The 19,069-nt window shown below is 38.4% G+C and overlaps 1 protein-coding gene across 1 annotated transcript in view; it reads left to right on the top strand.

The window, feature by feature from the left end:
• Nucleotides 1–19,069, top strand: part of LOC114049374 (nidogen-1-like) — a 110,321-nt gene that overhangs the window by 79,329 nt on the left and 11,923 nt on the right. Inside the window, exons 13-14 of the mRNA XM_027870649.1 lie at nucleotides 12,216–12,443; nucleotides 14,532–14,704. Coding sequence (XP_027726450.1) covers nucleotides 12,216–12,443; nucleotides 14,532–14,704 — 401 coding nt within the window. The remainder of the gene's footprint in view (nucleotides 1–12,215; nucleotides 12,444–14,531; nucleotides 14,705–19,069) is intronic.

The following is a 19,069-nucleotide window of genomic DNA, read 5'->3' as shown; positions in this document are numbered from 1 at the left end:
AGAGAGACTGTATATATTAGATTGGAGAATGTAGCTTATACACTATATCTCTGTCATACCTACCCAAAGTGACATTAGTAGCCACATAATCACTCAATTGTTGAATTCAGTTAAATTGATTAGGAATTAAAAGTCACTCCAAGAACTAGTCCTGTAAGAAAATCTCTACAATGGAACTACACTCATTTATGAATTATATTTACTGCCATGAAGAACCAATTAATATATAGTACATAGAGGTAGCACAGTCTAGAGGTTAGAATGCTGAAACTGAAGTAAGGAAATTTCATTTTCCTGGGTTTTTAAAACTGCCTGTGACATTTATTCATTAAGTGTGACCCTGGGTAAGTCACTTAATGGCAATGCACCTCAGGCAGCATCCTAACTCTCTGATCAGATTCATTAGAGTACGACTAGAAGGACCAGACATGTCAATTGATACAAAAATATTATAATATTATTTTGAAATAAATATTTTCATCCTATGATCTCTATTTGACTTGTCTTACAGATAAAAATCAAAAACAAAATGCACAGCATCAATTGACGTAATTTAGTCCTTCAAAGCATTCTTAAATTCCAGGGCTTCTAGCGCTAATGAAATAATTGTGCTAAGTTAAGCTGGTCATAGATTGAATATCTGCAGAATTTCTCTGAATTTTACTGTAAAATCACAGATGTGACCCCAGAGGGAAAAACAAAACAAAAAATCAGACCGTTGGAAACTTCTGAAAAAGTTTGATTTTTTTCCTATTGATTGAATTTTTCAGAATAAGGGAAACCTCTATTTGCAAAAGTTGCAAGTTTTTATTGGGAAATATTTAATCAATTAAACAAAAGCTGTCCCCTAGCCTTGGATTTATGTATTTCAGAAAGAGACTTTGTGTCTGACTGCCTGTATTTTATTCAAACACCACTCTCTTCAAAAATGGATACTTTTTGAAAGTTTCTTATTGCAGTTTCATGAAACCACTAATTTTATCCATCTGTACAGTATAAAGGCTAGTGAAACCTAATCTGGTGGTATTTCAGAATGTTTGTTTTTACTGAAGTAAAACATTGCCAGATTGGAAAGCATTAAACAGTGATAAGATAATCCCCCAAACTTCTCTGGGAAGACCAGGAAGGACTTTCTCAAGCTGAAAATTTTCCATTTTCTGTCTGACTTTCATCAGAGTTTATCTCTCATAACCATCAGTTCATGTTTGACATGCACATTAGTTTATTTATCTACATCTCATTTATGACTTCCTCTTCTGTTTCTCTTACCCTCACTAGATGGGTAGGTTTCCATTCCTGCCATAGGGGGATAACAGTTCTTTTACTTTATCTTTGAAATGTCTCTTAAGACAAATGAGAGAACAGGTTTAATCAATTTATTCTTTTGCTCAGCAACATTTATTAAGAGCCTACTGTACGCTAGTAGAATGCATTTTAATCTTTAGAAGCATTTTGTTGTTGTGTTTCAGTCGTGTCCAACTATTTGTGACCCTATTTGGGGTTTTTTGGCAAAGACACTGGAGTGGTTTGCCATTTCCTTCTCCAGCTCATTTTACAGATGAGGAAACTGAGCCAAACAGGGTTAAGTGACTTGCCTAGAATCACACAGCTAGTAAATGTCTGAGGCCAGATTTGAACTCAGTTGATTCTAGTCTGGCATTCTATCCACTGTGCCACCTAGCTGCCTCACTTTTGTATTTTTATCTCTAATGCCTAGCAAAGATTTATAGTAGGTTTATAGTAGGTACTTAATACCTGTTGATAAATTACATGCTAGGCACTGTCCTAGGAACTGGGATGACAAAGACAAAAACCTCAAGGAACTTTACATTTGAGTATGGGGGAAGTACAAAATGTACATAGAAAAATTAAAATATGTACAAAATAGTTTGGGGCAGCTAGGTGGCACAGTGGGATAGAGCACCAGGACTGGAGTTAGGAAGACTCCATGCAGCCTCAGATGTGACCTTGGACAAGTCACTTAACCCCAATTTGCCTCAGTTTCCTCATGTGAAAATAGAGGTAACAATAGCACCTACCTCCCAGGGTTATTGTGAGGATCAAATGAAATAACAGTAAGTGCTATGTAAATATTACCTATCACCATTATTGTAATCAGTTTCTCAGGAAGGGCACTAGAAACTGGAAGGGATTAAGGATAGGCTTCCAGTAGGATAGGACATTTAAACTCAGCTTTGAAGGATGTTGGGAATTATGTGGGAGAGATGAAAAAGGAACAAATTCTCGGTATAGGGATAAGAGATGGAATGTCATGTATAGGAAACAGCATGTAGGATATATGGATTAAATTTATCAACCTGTATGTATTTATTGAACATCTACCATGTGCCCGGAACTTTTTTTAAAAGCATTGTGGAAATATGGAATCAATCAGTATTTACTAAATGCCTACTATGTGCTAATTATTGAGGATGACGAGTAAAATGTATGCTATGTGCTAAGAACTGGGGATAACACATATAAATGCCTACTATGTGTTAGTTACTGGGCACAACAGTATAATTGCCTACTATGTGCTAGATACTAGGTATAACAAGTATAAAGAATGAAACAAGTGAAGTCTAATATGATCTCTGCTCTCAGGCAGTTTTCAATCCAGGTAAGAGACATGAATATACATGAGTCAATGAGAGATTACTTAAGTGCCACATGGGGTAGTATTAATGATAGAGAGGCAGCCTTGAAGCTATAGCTCAAGTCTTGCCTCTGTCATATACTGGCTGTTAGCCTGAGCAAGCTGTTTAACCTCTTAGTGCTTCATGCAACTCTCTAAGACCATAATTTGCAGAAATGTTGCCAATTTGTATTGGGAAAAGGAGTTGCCTTATGAAGGAGCTCCCTGTACCAATGAAATCTTAAGTCTACTTCTTATCCCTATCATACTAGGAGTTTAGAAGAGTAAACTAAGATTGTCAGAAAGTTATATGACATAGTGTAAAGCAGAGGTGTCCAGTTTGGGGCCAGCAAAGTTCTGGAGTGCCCAAAACTAGATTAAAATGTGATTGGGAAATGTTTAACAAAATAAATAAAACTACAATACAATATAGATAATGTTAATTTGTGCTTTTCTAAGTCAATATGTGGGCAGCTAGTTAAGGCAGTGGAGAGAGCACCGGGCCTGAAGTCAGGAAGACATCTTCCTGGGTTTAAATCTGGCCTCAGACATAGACACACTAGCTGTGTGACCTGGGCAAGCCACTTACCCCTGTTTACCTCAGTTTTCCCATCTGTACAATGAGCTGGAGAAGGAAATGGCAAACCACTCCAGTATCTTTGCCAAAGAAACCCCAAATTGGGTCATGAAGCATTGGATACAACTGAAACAACAACAACAGTTAATATGTACCCGCAGGATCCATTTCTATTTGAGACTGACACCACTGATATAAAGAACAATACTGAATTTGGGTCCAGAGGATCTGGATTTATAATCATAGCCTGATATCTCATGTAACCTATGAGACCTTGGGCAATCCACTTCTCAGGACCTCAGTTTCCTCGTTCTGATTTGTATGATGAGGTGATTTGACTTGGTCTGTGAGGTAACTTGTAAATACTATCACATAATTTAAGCTAGGCTTGAAGGATCAGTGGGGTTTATATAGGCAAAGAAGCGGAGAACTGGTAGGGAGCATCAAGGGCAGAGATAGGGAGATGAAAATAAGTATGACGTATGTAATGGGCAATTTGTATGCCAATGGATAATGAAGAGACACTGTAGCAGGAAAAATAAAGGTGTTGTAACACTTCTCCTTCCTGCCCCTCAATTCTCTCCAGGCTCTTGATCTTCCTGAGCTGGGATTGACTCACTCATCCCTACCTGTATCCCATCCTGGAAAGTTGAGATGGTTCTCCAGAAGGATAGCTACAACTTCCTGTTGGGGTCCTGGTGTAACGCAAAATACATGACTATACCCACAATTTTAGCTTGCGAACCCTTTCTGGTTTGCTTGCAGTTCACACAAACCAGTCACAATGACATAATTAACTCTTAAACATGAAACATTAAGTAAAAGCCCAAAGCAGGAATTATCAAAAGAAAACAATCCATCCATCCAAGAGTCACACTCTTACCAATGCTCAAAGAAGTGGATACAAACTAAAGAAACATAGCAGTGAGACATATGAACAGGAAATAGTATGCTTATGATTACTATATGAGTCTGCATTTCAGGACTGGCTGCCTATGGTCTCTTTAGGGATCAGTTTGCAGCGCATGTCACTCATTTCTTTTTTGAGCTTCTCTGCTCTTCTGCTAGACGAAGCCACTTCTTTGCTACTCTCTGGACACTGAGTCAGTGTAAGCCACTCTTCTAGCTAACAGCAGTCTTAAGCCTGAGGCATACACAACTTCCTAGGTCTGCTCTCTTGTCTAGGCACTGAGGTAACAAGTCACTCTTTCTGTGAGAAGTAGTTCCGCTATGTCTAAATACACATTCAGGTCATTGTTATTCATTCATTTGAGACTCTTTGTGATCCCATTTGGTGTTTTCTTGGTAAAGATACTGGAGTGATTTGCCATTTCCCTCTTCAGCTCATTTTATGGTTAAGAAAACTGAGGCCTTTAACAGGGTTAAGTGACTTGCCCAAGGTTATGCAGCTAGTAAGTATCTGAGGCCAGATTTGGACTCAGGAAGATGAGTGAGTCTTCCTTACTCCAGGCTTGGCTTTTTATTCACTGTACTACCTTGCTGCCCATTACTGAGGTCACCTCTTTATAATTGTTGAGGGCTTCCTCCTCTCCCCCTACACCCTCCACCTTAAATCATACTGGGCAGTAAAGGCCAATGTAGGCAAGCTTCTAAAGGTTTCTTCTTTCTCAAGGTATAGATAGTAATTCAGAGCAAGGCAATTTTTCCCAGCTAGCTCTCATTCACACATGCCATTTTCTCTAAACAGCTCCCGGCACCAAAGCTGTCTTCAATCAGATCAGCTCCCTGATCAACTGCAGAGCCCATCTGACTGTGTTCAGTTCACATCAGCTTCTCATCTCCATGGCTTCTGCTGCTCTATGATAAGCTTCTTTTGTTAACTTTTTTAAGTCTTCTCATCTGGCTTCTTAATGACTCTCCTAACTGCAATCAGGACCTCTTCATGTGAAGTAATTTACTTCTCAGGTTGAGAAACTCTAAATTCACATTTCTGTCAGATATATCCAATAGGAATTTTTTTTTCCTGATTCACAGATAGTTTGTTGACTCAGAATTTCCTAGCAATAACCTTCAAAAAGCCCTGAAAATAGTCACGTTCAAATTTGTTGCTGAGGAACAATGCACTATAGCTCCTGCTACCATCAGTTAGTACCTTTCCATCTGAGGAGCAAGCTTTGCTTTTTGGTCTACTCAAAATTTTATATATCTCTTCTCAAGCACTTTTATCTGGAGGGCAGCTTTTCTCTTAGGTTCTCTTAGCATTGTTTGTGTTTCTCCTCTAGATGTTTTTCTATATGTTTCAGACAAAATATCCTTTTTTTCTGTCCTTTTGAATGAATAACATGTCCACAAGAAAAAAGAGCAGCCCCTCACACTAGTATGGTTCTAGTGTGTACACGTAGAGATTGTTCAAAATATCTTGCTGCCTTGAGGAGTTAGCAGGCAGTGATTATTTCATGAACTGTGCAGATAATAATTCATGTTAAATAGCATTTTATGCATGTGAATCTCTTTCCTGTGAGGTAGGTGGCAGGAGTATCATTATCCTTATTTTACAGATGAGGAACCCAAATATTTGAGCAATTAGATGATTTGCCTATGGTCATACAGCCAATCTCTGAGACGAGATTCAAACCCCAGTCTCTTGCATCTAACTCTGACACTCTACTCTTCCTCCTTTATCATTTTATCAGCAAGACATGAAGGACCTGTGTTCTTACCCTCAAGTCCTCAGAGGAAAATTTCACTGTGGACCTGGATGGATGGTGACCCTCAGTTCAGAGGAAAGGAAAGCCTCATTTTCATTATCAGCCTTTCAACTCTTATCTCTGTGCTTCTCCCCAGACACTGTACTTTAGGCAAAAAGAGATCAGCCCAGTAAAACTGATGATATCCCTGTCCCATAAACACACTTGAAATTCCATTTCCTGAGTCACAATTGAGGGGAATTTTTTTCTTTTGTATGTAAATATGAGACACAACATTTAGCAGCATTGCTATCTAAATTATAATTCCAGATTTTTTATGGTGGCCAAACAACACATTAACTGTAAACTTTTTATCAACTTTCACCCATTAAAAAAGAATAAATCACGTTTCCTTGAAAACTTAGTTGCAATTAACCTATCCTTATACTACGTAGAAAGCCCCTCACTTTTTAGTCTAAAGACTATCTAGTCCAACCCCCTTTTTAGATTTTTAAAAAAGATTTTTTGTCTTTTTAATGTACCTCCACTTGTTCACATTGAACCCTCCCTTGTGACAAAGAAAAACACTTACAATAAACAAATAACAACAAAGACAACACAATGAACACATCTGACAACGTGTAAATTCTCTTTCCTCGTCTAGTATAGAAATCCACCATGATGGCCATGTCATCATCAGCAACACTGATTGAGCTCCTGCCATGTGTTTGAACACCATGCCAAGCACTCCTGCTAGAAAAGGCTGTAAGACACAGAAATAATGTTATGTCAATCAATGATTAACAGTTAAAGAGATTAAGAGAAGATATGTTTTATTATTATTTGTTTTCTATGACCATCATGGGTTTTTAAGTTACTCAGAGTTCAGCTCCTTTCAGTGACTATACAATCTACTCATTTTACAAAGGAAAAAGCTGAGCCTCAGAAAGATGAAATGGTTTACTGGGGTTATACAGGTAGCAAGCAGGAGAGCCAGGATTTGAACTCAGTTCTTCTGACTCCCAGTTCCAGTGCTCTTTTCATGAAACCATGTTGTTTCTATGCATTAGGAGAGATTCTAAAAATGACAAGCAGGAAAATGAGGATGTATAAGTGAAGGTGCAAATAAAATGAGTGTGTAACTGTTACATAGGGGTAGGTACACATGTGTATCATCAAAGGCTTCATCTTCCTGCTTTTGAGTATTGGGCCCAGTGATGGACTTTATATCTGTCCTCTCACAACCAGCCTAATTACATTCAGAGAGGTTCATCGCTAAATCAGCCATGGGGAGATCCATTTTTCTCCCACAGTAACTCTTCGATTATGATCCATTAAATCAGAGAAGCTGTGCTCTATGTCTTAAAAGAGTGGTCCATATGTACTCCCTTCCCTGATTGGGTGGAGGGTTGATGACATACCAGTGTCATCAGCAGCAGCACTGATTGAGCTCTGCCATATGTTTGAGCATCATGCCAAGCATTCCTGATTCAAAAGTCTTTAAGATGCAGAAATGACAGTTTATGTCAATCAACAATGGACAGTTAAAGAGATTAAAAGCAATGTTGACCCTTTTATTCTAAGTGATTTACTTATTTGTGTCTGTTTTGTGTGCTCTTTCCAAAGCTAGTGTAGGGGAAGTTTGTTTTAATCCAATTTTAAAATTAGCTTAAGGTACACAAACAAAGTTATCACTTGGCAAACTCAACAACAATCCTCTTGCTGTACAAATGGTCCCTAATGAAAGCAGCAGTCATGTTAAATAGGTCAAGAGCAGAAGTATTAATACAAGCTTAATAGGATCATAGATTTGGAGCTGGAAGGGACCTTAAAGGTCATCAAATACAACTCCTTTATTTTACAGATGAGGAAACTGAGACCCAGAGAGATTAAGTGATTTGCCCACAGTCAGAAAGCTGTTAAATAGCAGAGTTGTTGTTCAGTGATTTTTCAGTTGTGGCTGACTCTTTGTGATCCCATTTGAGGTTTTCTTGGCAAAGGCATTGGAGTGGTTTGCCACTTTCTTCTCCAGCTCATTTTACAGATGAGGAAACTAAGGCCAACAGGGTTACATGACTTGCCCAGGGTCACACAACTAGTAAATATCTGAGGCTAGATTTGAATTCAAGAAGATGAATCTTCCTGACTCCAGGCCCAGCACTCTATTCACCATGCCACTTAGCTACTCTACTAAATAGCAGAACCAAGATTCAAAGCCAGATCCTCTGGCTGTAAAGCCAACGTTCTTTATCAGATATCCCAGTTCTCAAATGGATCTGTGACCTCTTAAATTTGGATGTTCATTTCAACTATGTAACTAGTGAATGTCTAATGGTAGAATTCATACCCAAATCTTTCTGATTTCAAGTCCAGTACTGGTTGGCTCTAAGACAAATACATAGAATAGGATTAACCAGTTATTAATTCAGTTATTAAATTACTAATCAGTTATTAGTGGACATTGGCCTATAAGACACTACTAAAGAAATATATATGTATTCACATACATATAATTCAATGCTTCAAAGACTTTTTATTTCATTGTTATAGGTATTGCCCACACCTATAAAGATCACCCATCCCCTTCCATAATTTAGTAGATTTTGTGAGAGTTGTTGAGGCTGAAAAATTCAAAACCCTGCAATCAACCTGGTGATGAAACCCACCAGACTTTATTAGACTGGTTTGGGGATGAAAGCATACAGTTTGACACTGAGCCCATGCTCAAGGGCTTTCCAGAGCTTTCATTATCTGATGTAGTCCTCAAGAACTCAGAGAACTAATGAAAATCCTATTCTAATACTTCATAATCTCACGAAAACAGCTCCAGCTTCCTAAAAGCTGTGCCAACTAAGTCTAAACTGCCAGATACAAACTGGAAAGGCCTTTAATAGCAACCCGGTGAATGACTGTTATCTGAGGAACTTAATGTTTAAGTCATTCAGTGGATGCACGATCTCATAGAGATGAGGGGGAGGGGGGTATTCCCCACAAGAGCACTAATAGCTCATCTGTGCCTTCTTATTCTGTGGGATTTTTGCTTGCCTTCTCCCCTAAATCCTCCAGAGGATTGACCCAATGTGCTAGATACTTTTTTTGGGGGCTGGAATTTTTTTGCTTTTTGTGGGTGTCAGTACTCAGGCTATTCATCTTTTGCTGTCCCTAACTTTTGTTATGTTGACTTTGAGTGGCCTACTTTCTGTTCCAACTCTACATTTCTGCGTGACATCCTTTACACCACTGATTGCACGTAGGTCATCATTGGAAATAGTCTTCAGCCTAGGTGAGTATCTACTCACCTGGAATCTGAGTACCTACTTAGGTAAATTCTCATTACCAGAAGGCTGGCTAATAGGTGACATTAACCAGCCCACAACTACCTTCTACCAAGGCATGGAGGGGAGGTGTGTTGGTGAACAATTACTCACATGATGGAAAATTATGAAATTTTGAAGGATTGAAGTATATAACATACATATATTTTTATGGAATGCTGATACTAAATCTATATGAAACATACATTTCGAGTCTTTGTAAAAATTATTTTTAAAATGTCTTTCTGTTCTTATTACTGTGCCTCTGTTTGGATAAGTATCAAGAAATTGTTGCTTGTCCATGAATCAATCTGAGAAGATTTCACGGAAGAGAACTTAAGGGGCTATTTGAATGATTGAAGGGGGAACATCTCAGATAACGAGGCCTAGATTGCAACTTAGGAGGAAAAAAATCTGATGAAGGGAAGTTTAAGTGCTTATGAGGTTGTTCTAGCTGTGGAGGACTTGATATAGAGGGTGAGGACTTCAGGCAGAATTGATGCTTACTTCAAGGAATAGCCATCACAGGGATTTCAAAAGAAGCATGCTTTGTTCAGAATAATGGTCTGAGAAGACAACTTTGGCAGAAAGGATCAGTTAGGAAAAGTGATAAGAAGGAAGATGTTGTAATAGTCCAGTTAAGAAATGACCAGAGAGTAATCATCCTACTAGGTCTTAAGTTCCTACTATATTAAAACATCAACAACTTCTTATTAGAATGTAAACTCCACAAGGGCAAAGATAATATCCCATCTCAGTTTTGTTCCTCTCTTAGGGCCTAGAACAGTGCTTTGCACACAGTTTCTTGGATTTCATTGAATTGAATGATCTACAACTTTGAAAGTAGAGAGGGGATTGCCCATCAATTGGGCAGTGGCTGAACAAATTACAATCTATAAATGTGATGGAATGCTATTGTGATGTAAGAATTGATAAAGGGGATGGTTTCAGAGAACCCTGGAAAGACTTATATAAACTGATGCAGAGTGAGTTGAGGAGAACCACAACAATTTAGGTACAATAACAACAATATTGTAAAAACAAACCACTGTGAAAGACTTGGGAGCTTTGTTCAACATAATGACCAACCACAATTTCAGAAGACTCATGATGAAACATGCTGCCCACCTCCTGATAGGGAGATGATGGCCTCAGGATGCAGATTTGAAACATTTTTTTGGACATGCTTGGCCAATATGGGAATTTGTTTAGCTTGACTACACATGTTTATAGGGATTTTCTTTTTCTTGCTTACTCAATGGGGATGGAGCAGGAGGAAAGGAGGTAGAAGGGAGAGAAAGCAGATCTTCATTTGAAAATAAAGTAAAATTTAATTTTAATTTTATTTAAATAAGAAAAAAGAGAAAAAAGGCATAGATAAAGGAAATGTATGTAAGAAGCATTGGAATGGAATAGTGGAATGAGCACTGGACAGAAAGTCATAGATTCATATCCCAGCTGTGATATTTGCTATCCATGTGATACAGGGCAAACTCCTTAACCTCTTAGTCTCAATTTTTTTAAAAAAATTGTAATATTAAGATAATAATACATGTAGCTTCTACCACATAGGTGGTTGTGATGTTGAGTTACTATATATGAAAATGTTTCACAATTATAAAATGCTAATATAAATTTCAATTTTATTACTTCTGTGTACTTTTTAAACCTTAAAGTGGCATATAAGTGAGTTTGTTATTATTATTTTGTTGTCATCATTATCATCATCATCATCATAAGGGTTATATATAATCAAAATAAAGTTGCTTGCCTTTTCAAGGGGTAGGGATGGGAGGGAGGGAGAGAATTTGGAACTCAAAATTAAAAAAAGATTTTTAAAATTCTTTTTACATGTAATTGGGAAATATGAAATAAATGAAAATAATTTAAAAAAAAACAAAAAAATATTGTATGTATAAAACAAAAGAGTTAACTCTAAGACCAGAGAGGAAACCCAGTCAGGTAGTGTGGTTAGGAACTAGGAGTAGGGCAGATAGGGAAGGTGATCTGCTTTGACTGTCTCTTTTTTAGCATTAATGTGTAACAGTCAGGCCAAGATGTCTTATGGACATAAGGTATAGAATATGTGTCTCTCTCACGTGTTTCTGTTGACTGTCAAGCAGTGGTATTTGTGTGTGCATACTTACATCTGTTTTAATTATCAACCCTATTTCATTATCAGTCAGTCGTTTCTGCCAGATGTTCCAGCCCTACAGTGGCCAAGCCCATCTCTTCCCACCACTCCCATCTTTCTCTTACAGATTTAGTAAGCATGCTTACACGAAAACCATTGCTTAATAGTCAGGGAAGCACACAAGAGTTCACTAGCACCACAGCTGACATTCATTTAAAGCACAGCACGAGACACAGATAATTAGCCGCAGGTCACAGACCATCAGATTGACACAGTAAAAATGCCAGTCAACTCTGAGTAGTTTTAAGTGGTGGTACTAGGCACAAAGGATATGGAGACAAAGATGAAATCATCTTTCTTACAGTCTTACAGTCTCCCAGGGAAAGCATGTATCCACATAAGTAGAAAGAAAGTATATACAAAGTAAATACCAGGTAACAGGAAGGGATTAGCATTATTTAGCAAATGGTGGAGATCCGGGGGAAAAAAAAAGTCTCATCCCTTCTTCCAGCAAATGAAAGTGTGCAGTTCTCTATATTGGGATCCTAGCTGTGTAACTGAGCAGTTACAGGCAGCCTTAATCTGATAAAGGAAGAATATACAAATGTCAGGAAAAAAATCATTTCACATTTTGTCACCAGTACATTTGATCTTGGTTTGATGCAATAAATGATTGTTAAATTGAATTAAATTGATTTACACAATCAAGAGCTTGTGACAACATAAGACAAAAGTTAAAAGAAAATTTTAAAATCTTTTTTTTTAAAAGTCCAGACAACAATGAAACTATAATTATAATGCTTCAATTTGGAAGTAATGGAAACTTTTTTTTTTCTGTGCTCAATAAAAATACAGATTGGTTATTAGCAGTGCCAACTACCACCTTTTCTTCTTAACTCTTTAACAGAAGTAGAGAAAACCAGATGCCAGCGTCAAAGAGAACATGTTCTAGGAGTAGTGGGTGCCACTGACCCAAGATGGCCCAGACCTGTAGGACAGTTTGTTCCAGAATGTGATGAACATGGGCATTATGTACCAATGCAGTGCCACCACTCCAGTGGGTACTGTTGGTGTGTGGATCGAGATGGCAATGAGATTGATGGCACCAGGACCGGCCCTGGAATGAGACCCCCATGTAAGTTGTTAACTTTAAACTCAGGGGTCTTGGATGAGAAAACTCCTCATATCACACAAGTGAACCTGGTTTTATCAGGCTATGCAGTAGAAACTAACATGGTTCAATTCAATGACTGCTGATTTTGGAATCGGGGAACCCAGAGTCAAAGCCTGACTCTGTCACTTACTACAATACTATGTGAAAGTGGACAAGTCACTTAAGTGTTCTGTGCCTTAGTTTCCTCTTCTGTAAAATAGGGGTGATCTTAGACTAGGTGATTTTCAATGTCCCTTTCTGTACTAAATTTCTGAAGCTATTGCTTCCGTGATGTTTTAATACAGATCTAATTAAAGACAAAGACCCGTTTCAATACCCACCAACTGTATCTATCAGATGTTCCAACCCTGAACTGGTACACTTGCCAAGTCTACCTCCTACCACACTCTCCAACTATCCTTTCCATCAGCACCATTCACAAACTGTTTGGTCTCAAAGCCCCTTTACATTCTTAAAAATTATTGGGTTATACCTATCAATATTTACCATATTAAAAATTAAAACATCTTAGTACTATTATAAAAATAATTTTGACCTTACAGACTCCCTGAAAGGATTTCAAGGACCCCTAGATGTCCCTGGACTCCTCTTTAAGAATTACTGCTCTACATAAACACATACTCACTCATGGTGTCTTAAGAAAAATTTCAACCATAAAATTATCCTAAAAAGTTTAAGTGTTCCAATCATTAGAATGCCCTTTAGCTAATGAATTGAAGGATTTTATTTAACCCTTGGTTTTAGATATTCACCTTTCTGACTCTTCTCCCTCATTGTAATTGGGATTAGTGATAGTAATCATGCTAAGGGCTCCCTGTTGTGAACTTTCAGAAACTAAAAGCCCAGGGTTTTTAAATTCTTTTCTACTACTGGCCTGTCAGCAGCTCTGATCAGAGTGTATAGATCTGTAGAGCCTGGTTTAGACCTTCACCTCATGCCTTGCTTGCTCAGATGAGTGGGAGTTGATAGCTGTTGAGTCTCAGTAAGTGATCTAACGTCATTTGTTTGGTTTTTATCTGTATCTTAAGACCTTTTAGATACTGAGCAGATTTTCCAAAGACAAAGTAAAGCCATAAAAGTTCCCAATGAGCTTGAATTCACAATACAATGGTGAGGTGGAGTCATGGACTTGGAATCATGAGACCTGCATTGAGTCCTAGCTGTGCCTCTAACTGGCAGTGTTATGTAGCACTGGACCCTTAACCTCTCTTTGCCCGACTTTTGTATTCTCTAAATTAAGGGAGATGGACAATAATGACCATTTACACTCTCAAATCCCTTAATTCTATCATAAATGGCACTCCAGTTACTGAAAGCCAATAAAGTCAACCTTTGATTACCTGTGATAATGTAGAAGACACATAGAATGTCCCAAGATAATCCAGAACCTCTCATGAACTACTAATCTCGTCCTAGTCTGACACCAAACACTTTACCAAAAGGGTTGAGTAGCAAACAACACTAATTTAATTTTTCTTTGTCCCTCTTGCCTTGGTCCCTCTGTTAAATACATTAATGAAATTACCAAGATGACCACCATAACTGACAAAGGATGACTGTACATTTTATTTGTTCTTGCTTGGGGTTGAAACTCACCAGTCTTCTAACACAGAGAAAAGTTACTCTGATGTTGTCAGCCCCAATGCTATAATTACACCTTTCATGTTGGTCATAGGATCATAGATCTAAAGCTATAAGGAATCCTAGAGGCCTTGTAATTCAACCCCTTCTTTTTAGAATTGGGGAAGCTAACAGCTAGATAGGTTAAGTGACTTGCCTCAGGTCACACAAATATTATCAGAAGCAGGATTTGAACCCAGGACCTCTGAATTCCGAGCCAGTTCATTTTCCATTGATCAATACTATTCCCTCTCTGTTCATATTCCTTTGGAACTCAACATAGAGGGAAACCAGGTCATCTTTTCCAGTTTGTCTTTCATGTTTAACTCATACATAGTTACATCTTCTTAACAAATAAATGCCTATTGTTAGGCTGTGGGCTCTTTTGAACCATTGCATTGGAACTGATTATCACCTTCTTTTACCTAGGTCTGAGCACAGTTGCTCCTCCAGTCCACCCTGGACCTTCGGTTCCTCCAGCTGTAATCCCTCTCCCTCCTGGGACACACTTACTCTTTGCCCAGACTGGGAAAATAGAGCGTCTCCCACTAGAAGGAAATAACATGAAGAAAACTGAGGCCAAGGCTTTACTTCATGTCCCTGTAAGTACGTAACTGTTGCATCTGATCATAATATCTGCTTTGGAAAAGACTTGGAGAAACAGTGTGGTCTAGTTAGATAAAGGCCAGAGTTCTTTCCGACACTCCAATGCAATTTTCACTGCACGTGACCTTTAGGAAGTTGCTCTGATTCAGTTTCCTGCTGCTAGAATGGGGACAAGTAGAATGTGGCCTCTACCCAACTTTCAGAGCTGGTTATGAGGCTCACCTCTGAGGCAATTTTGAGATTCTTCTCTTACCCTTTTTTAAAAAAAAAATTATTTTTAATTTATGGAATAAAACAAGCATTTCCATAATATAAGTACAATAAAAAGATGGTTGTTCGTGAAACTGCAAATCTACTATGCACAACTTCCTATTCTTTTCAAATACACAACAAAATTATCATGTAAATTCTTTACTTTTCTTCCCAACCCCCATCCTAGAGATGGCTATCATTAGACACAAGCAGGTAGATAGAATTGTATAAACTGGATCTTGAAAAAGTCTCCTTTTATAGTACACTTCAGTGATGGAGAGCTTGGGCCCCTGAGAGTGTGTTACCTTGTTTCCATCTTTCTACTGGGCTTGTTCTTGCCCTTCCCAAAGAATAAAGTGATTCATTCCACAGTATCGACTTGACATTGCATGCTCACACTTTCCAGAGGCATAGAAACTATTTTTTTTTTGTTTTGGATTTTTTATGGTTCAGAAATAAATTCTTGATATTTGTCAATTTTCTTATTATTTAGAAAGAATTTAATATTGAGTGATATCTGGAAGGCTAAATTATCTGACCTCCTTCTCTATTTTCTAGCAAGAGACCCGACATAATACCTATGGGTCATTCAGATGCTTGGGTTAGAAAAGTAGGCTTTTCTCAAGAGTAGAGGATATTCACTGCTTCTGCTTCCTAACCACTCCTCAACCCTTTGGCAGCTGGCTCCTGTTTGCATTACTCTGCTCAGATTGTTCACATGAAAGTTAACTATAAACCAAGGGACTTTTTTTTCACTGTGAATCCTCCTTGACTTTTCTGTAGCACCTCCTTCCTAAGACTCTCTCTTCTATCTCTCATCTTTGTCCAGATGACTCTCAAATGTGTGTCTCTAGCCTTACTTCTTACCTGAACTCCATTCTAATATGTTCACTACTCACCATCTCCATCTGTGTTCCATGGGTCGCTCCAGCCCAACATGTATAAAAATGAACTCATTTTTCCTTCCAAACTTGCTACTCTTCCTTATTTCCTGATTTCTATTAGTGGCACCATCATCTCTCTAAAGTCATTCAGTCTAGTAACCTCAGAGTCATTTTTAACTCATCCTTCTTCATCATCCCACAAATACTGTCAGTTACCAAGTCCTATCAATTCTATCACTGCAATATCTATCCCATCCGTCTGTCTGCTATCACTCCAGTTCAGCTGCTCATTATCTCACATCTAGACTAGTTTAATAGCTGCATAATCAGTCTTCCCATTCCACAGAATCAGACAGAATCTCAGAGTTGAAAGGAATCTGAAAGATCTCCTGTACAATATTCGCAATTAGTAATCATCTAATCAAAGTGCTGTCCAATGACCTGTGAAGGTCCCTGAGATCCTTTCAGGGTGTCTGTGAGGTCAAAACTATTTTTTTGTGATAATACCAAGATGTTTTCTTTTCTTTTTGGGGGGGGGCAATTGGGGTTAAGTGACTTGCCCAGAGTCACACAGCTAGTGAGTGTTATGTGTCTGAGGCCGGATTTGAACTCAGGTCCTCCTGACTTCTGGGCCGGTGCTCTATCCACTGTGCCACCTAGCTGCCCCTGTTTTAATTTCTAATACAGTAAATATCAACAGCTATAATCTATATAAATAAAAGCATCCTCATCCATTTCTAAGAGTGTAAAGGGATCCTGCTATTAAAAAGTTGGAGGACCACTGATGTAGACTATGCTTTAAGACCTTTAGTGCTGGGGAACACACTCTATTCAGAGACAACTCATCCCACTTTCGAGCAATTCTATTTTTCTTTTTCTTTTTTCTTTTTTTGGCTAGGCAATGGGGTTAAGTGACTTGCCCAGAGTCACACAGCTAGTAAGTGTTATGTGTCTGAGGCCGGATTTGAACTCAGGTGCCCCTGAATTCAGGGCCGGTGCTCTATCCACTGCGCCCCTTAGCTGGCCCTTGAGCAATTCTAGTGATCAGAAAGTGTTTCCTTTCATTAAACCTAACTCTGTCTCTGTGTGGCCTCCACCAATTGGCCCTAATTCTATCCCCTAAAGCCACGCAGGACAAATCTGCTCTCTTTCATATGACAGATTTTTCAAATACTTGATGGCAGCTGTTGTATTTTTTTTCTAAGTCCTCCCTTCTCTTGGCCAAACACTCCTAGCTTCTTCAAGCAATCCTCCTATTGCATGGTTTCCCACCATCTTAGTCACCCTCCTGAGTAAAGTCCAGCTTGTCACTGTTTTACCTAAATTGTGGTGCCTGTAATGAAATACGATACTTCAGATGTGTTAGATAAAGGAGAAAGAAAATCTGATGCTGTTTTGTCAGCCCAGGGCAGAAGACTATAGGGCTATCATTTACCTCCTTCTGGACACTATTTCTTTCTTAATGCAGATTAAAATTGCTTTTTTTTTTAACTACCATTTCATATGTTGACTTACTATGCTGCAAGTAACCTACTAACACTGTCAGATCTTTTTTAGGCTAACTTCTGTCCAGGCTTCCCCCATCTCATACTTAGAAAATTGATTGTTTGAGCCCAAGTATAGGACTCCATATTCCTCCCCATTAAATTTCATATTATTAGATTCACCCCAGTGTTCTAGCTTGTCAAGAACTTTTTAGATCTTGATTCTATCTTCTTGTACCATGTATAAATTTGAAAAGCACTCTTTGCCTTTCTCCATATCATTAATGAAAATGTTGAACAGCACAGGGGCAAGAATAGATATTTCCCTGTCACATACCACTGGATACTTCCCTCCAAGTTGGCATCAATCCATTCCTGACATTATTTAGGTCCATCCATTCAGCCAATTCCAAAACCCTTTAGCTGAACTACATCTTTTCATCTTGTCCACAAGAAGAGACTTTGTCAATGCTTTGCTGAAATGCAAGTGTACTATGTCCGTAGCATCAACCCAATCTACTCTGTTTATTAACCCTGATTTTAAAAAAAAAGGTATGGATTAAAGGAGAAAAGAAGCAAAGCAATGATGCCTACCATGAGGATCTTGCAGTAGTTATGGCAGATGGCAATGAAACCTTAAAGGGTGATGGCATTGGGAACAAAGAGAAAGGGAGAAAACAAGATCTGAAGGATACTATGGCATAGTACTGACAATACTTGGCAACTCATTGAATATGAAAGGTGAGGAGAGGAAAAAACAAAACAAAGATAGTGGCACATGGTAGGTGATTAATAAATGATGATTGATGTGATTGATGATTTTTGAGCATAGGAGACCAAGTGAATGGTGATGTCAAAATAATGGGGTCAGAATATGGAACATCTCTAGGGGGAAAGAAAATTAGGGAGATAGACACATGTCAGTTTTGGAAATGCTGAGTTTTAGGATGCTGGGGGCATCCCAATGGAGATGTCCTGTATTGATGCATAGCTTCATAGTAGGTACTTAATAAATGTTTGTGGATTGGCTGATGTGATACTGGAATGCAGAAAAGAGATCAAATCTAGAGACTCAAATCATCTCTACATAGGTCTCTTCATAATCTGTCAAATGAGGAGCTGGACTAGAGGACATCTGAGATGATTTTTAGCTCTAGTTTTATCATTATCTATGATCTACAATAAAGTGGTAGCCGAAGACACTGGAGTGAATGAGCTTACATCAAAGGAGAGGATGTAAAGGCACAGAGCCCTGGGCAACACCTGCAAGTGTTCAGGAAGAGAACAAGGAGCCATGAAGAAGATTGAGAAATAAGTACCAGGAGATAGCCAGAGGAGAATATTATCTCTGAAGCCAAGGGAGGGAAAGCATATGTAGTAGGATGGAGTGGTCCACAGGGAAGGTTGAGAGAGAGGAAAGAAATGAGGTAGGCAAGCAAACAGTTAGGTAGCCTCTAGCTCAGAGACACTGAAGCAATTAGCTTCCATAAGAATACCTTTTCCTTTGCATGTTTAAAACTAATCCTTTTTTTTACATGAATGTTATTCTTCTTCTTGTTTCCTCCTTAATCTTTTTGCTTTTCTTCTCTACTTTATTCATCTTATCTATCCCCACAACCACTCTTTACGACTGCTATTCTTCCATTCCTTCTTTATCACAAAGGAAAGGGAGAGAGAGAGAGGGAGAGAGAGAGAGAGAGAGAGAGAGAGAGAGAGAGAGAGAGAGAGAGAGAGAGAGAGA

Source organism: Vombatus ursinus, unplaced genomic scaffold, assembly GCF_900497805.2.
Source record: "Vombatus ursinus unplaced genomic scaffold, bare-nosed wombat genome assembly UNPS02014798.1, whole genome shotgun sequence".
NCBI classification, from domain to species: domain Eukaryota; kingdom Metazoa; phylum Chordata; class Mammalia; order Diprotodontia; family Vombatidae; genus Vombatus; species Vombatus ursinus.
Note: the sequence above shows the minus strand (reverse complement) of the source record. Positions and strands in the feature narration are given on the sequence as shown.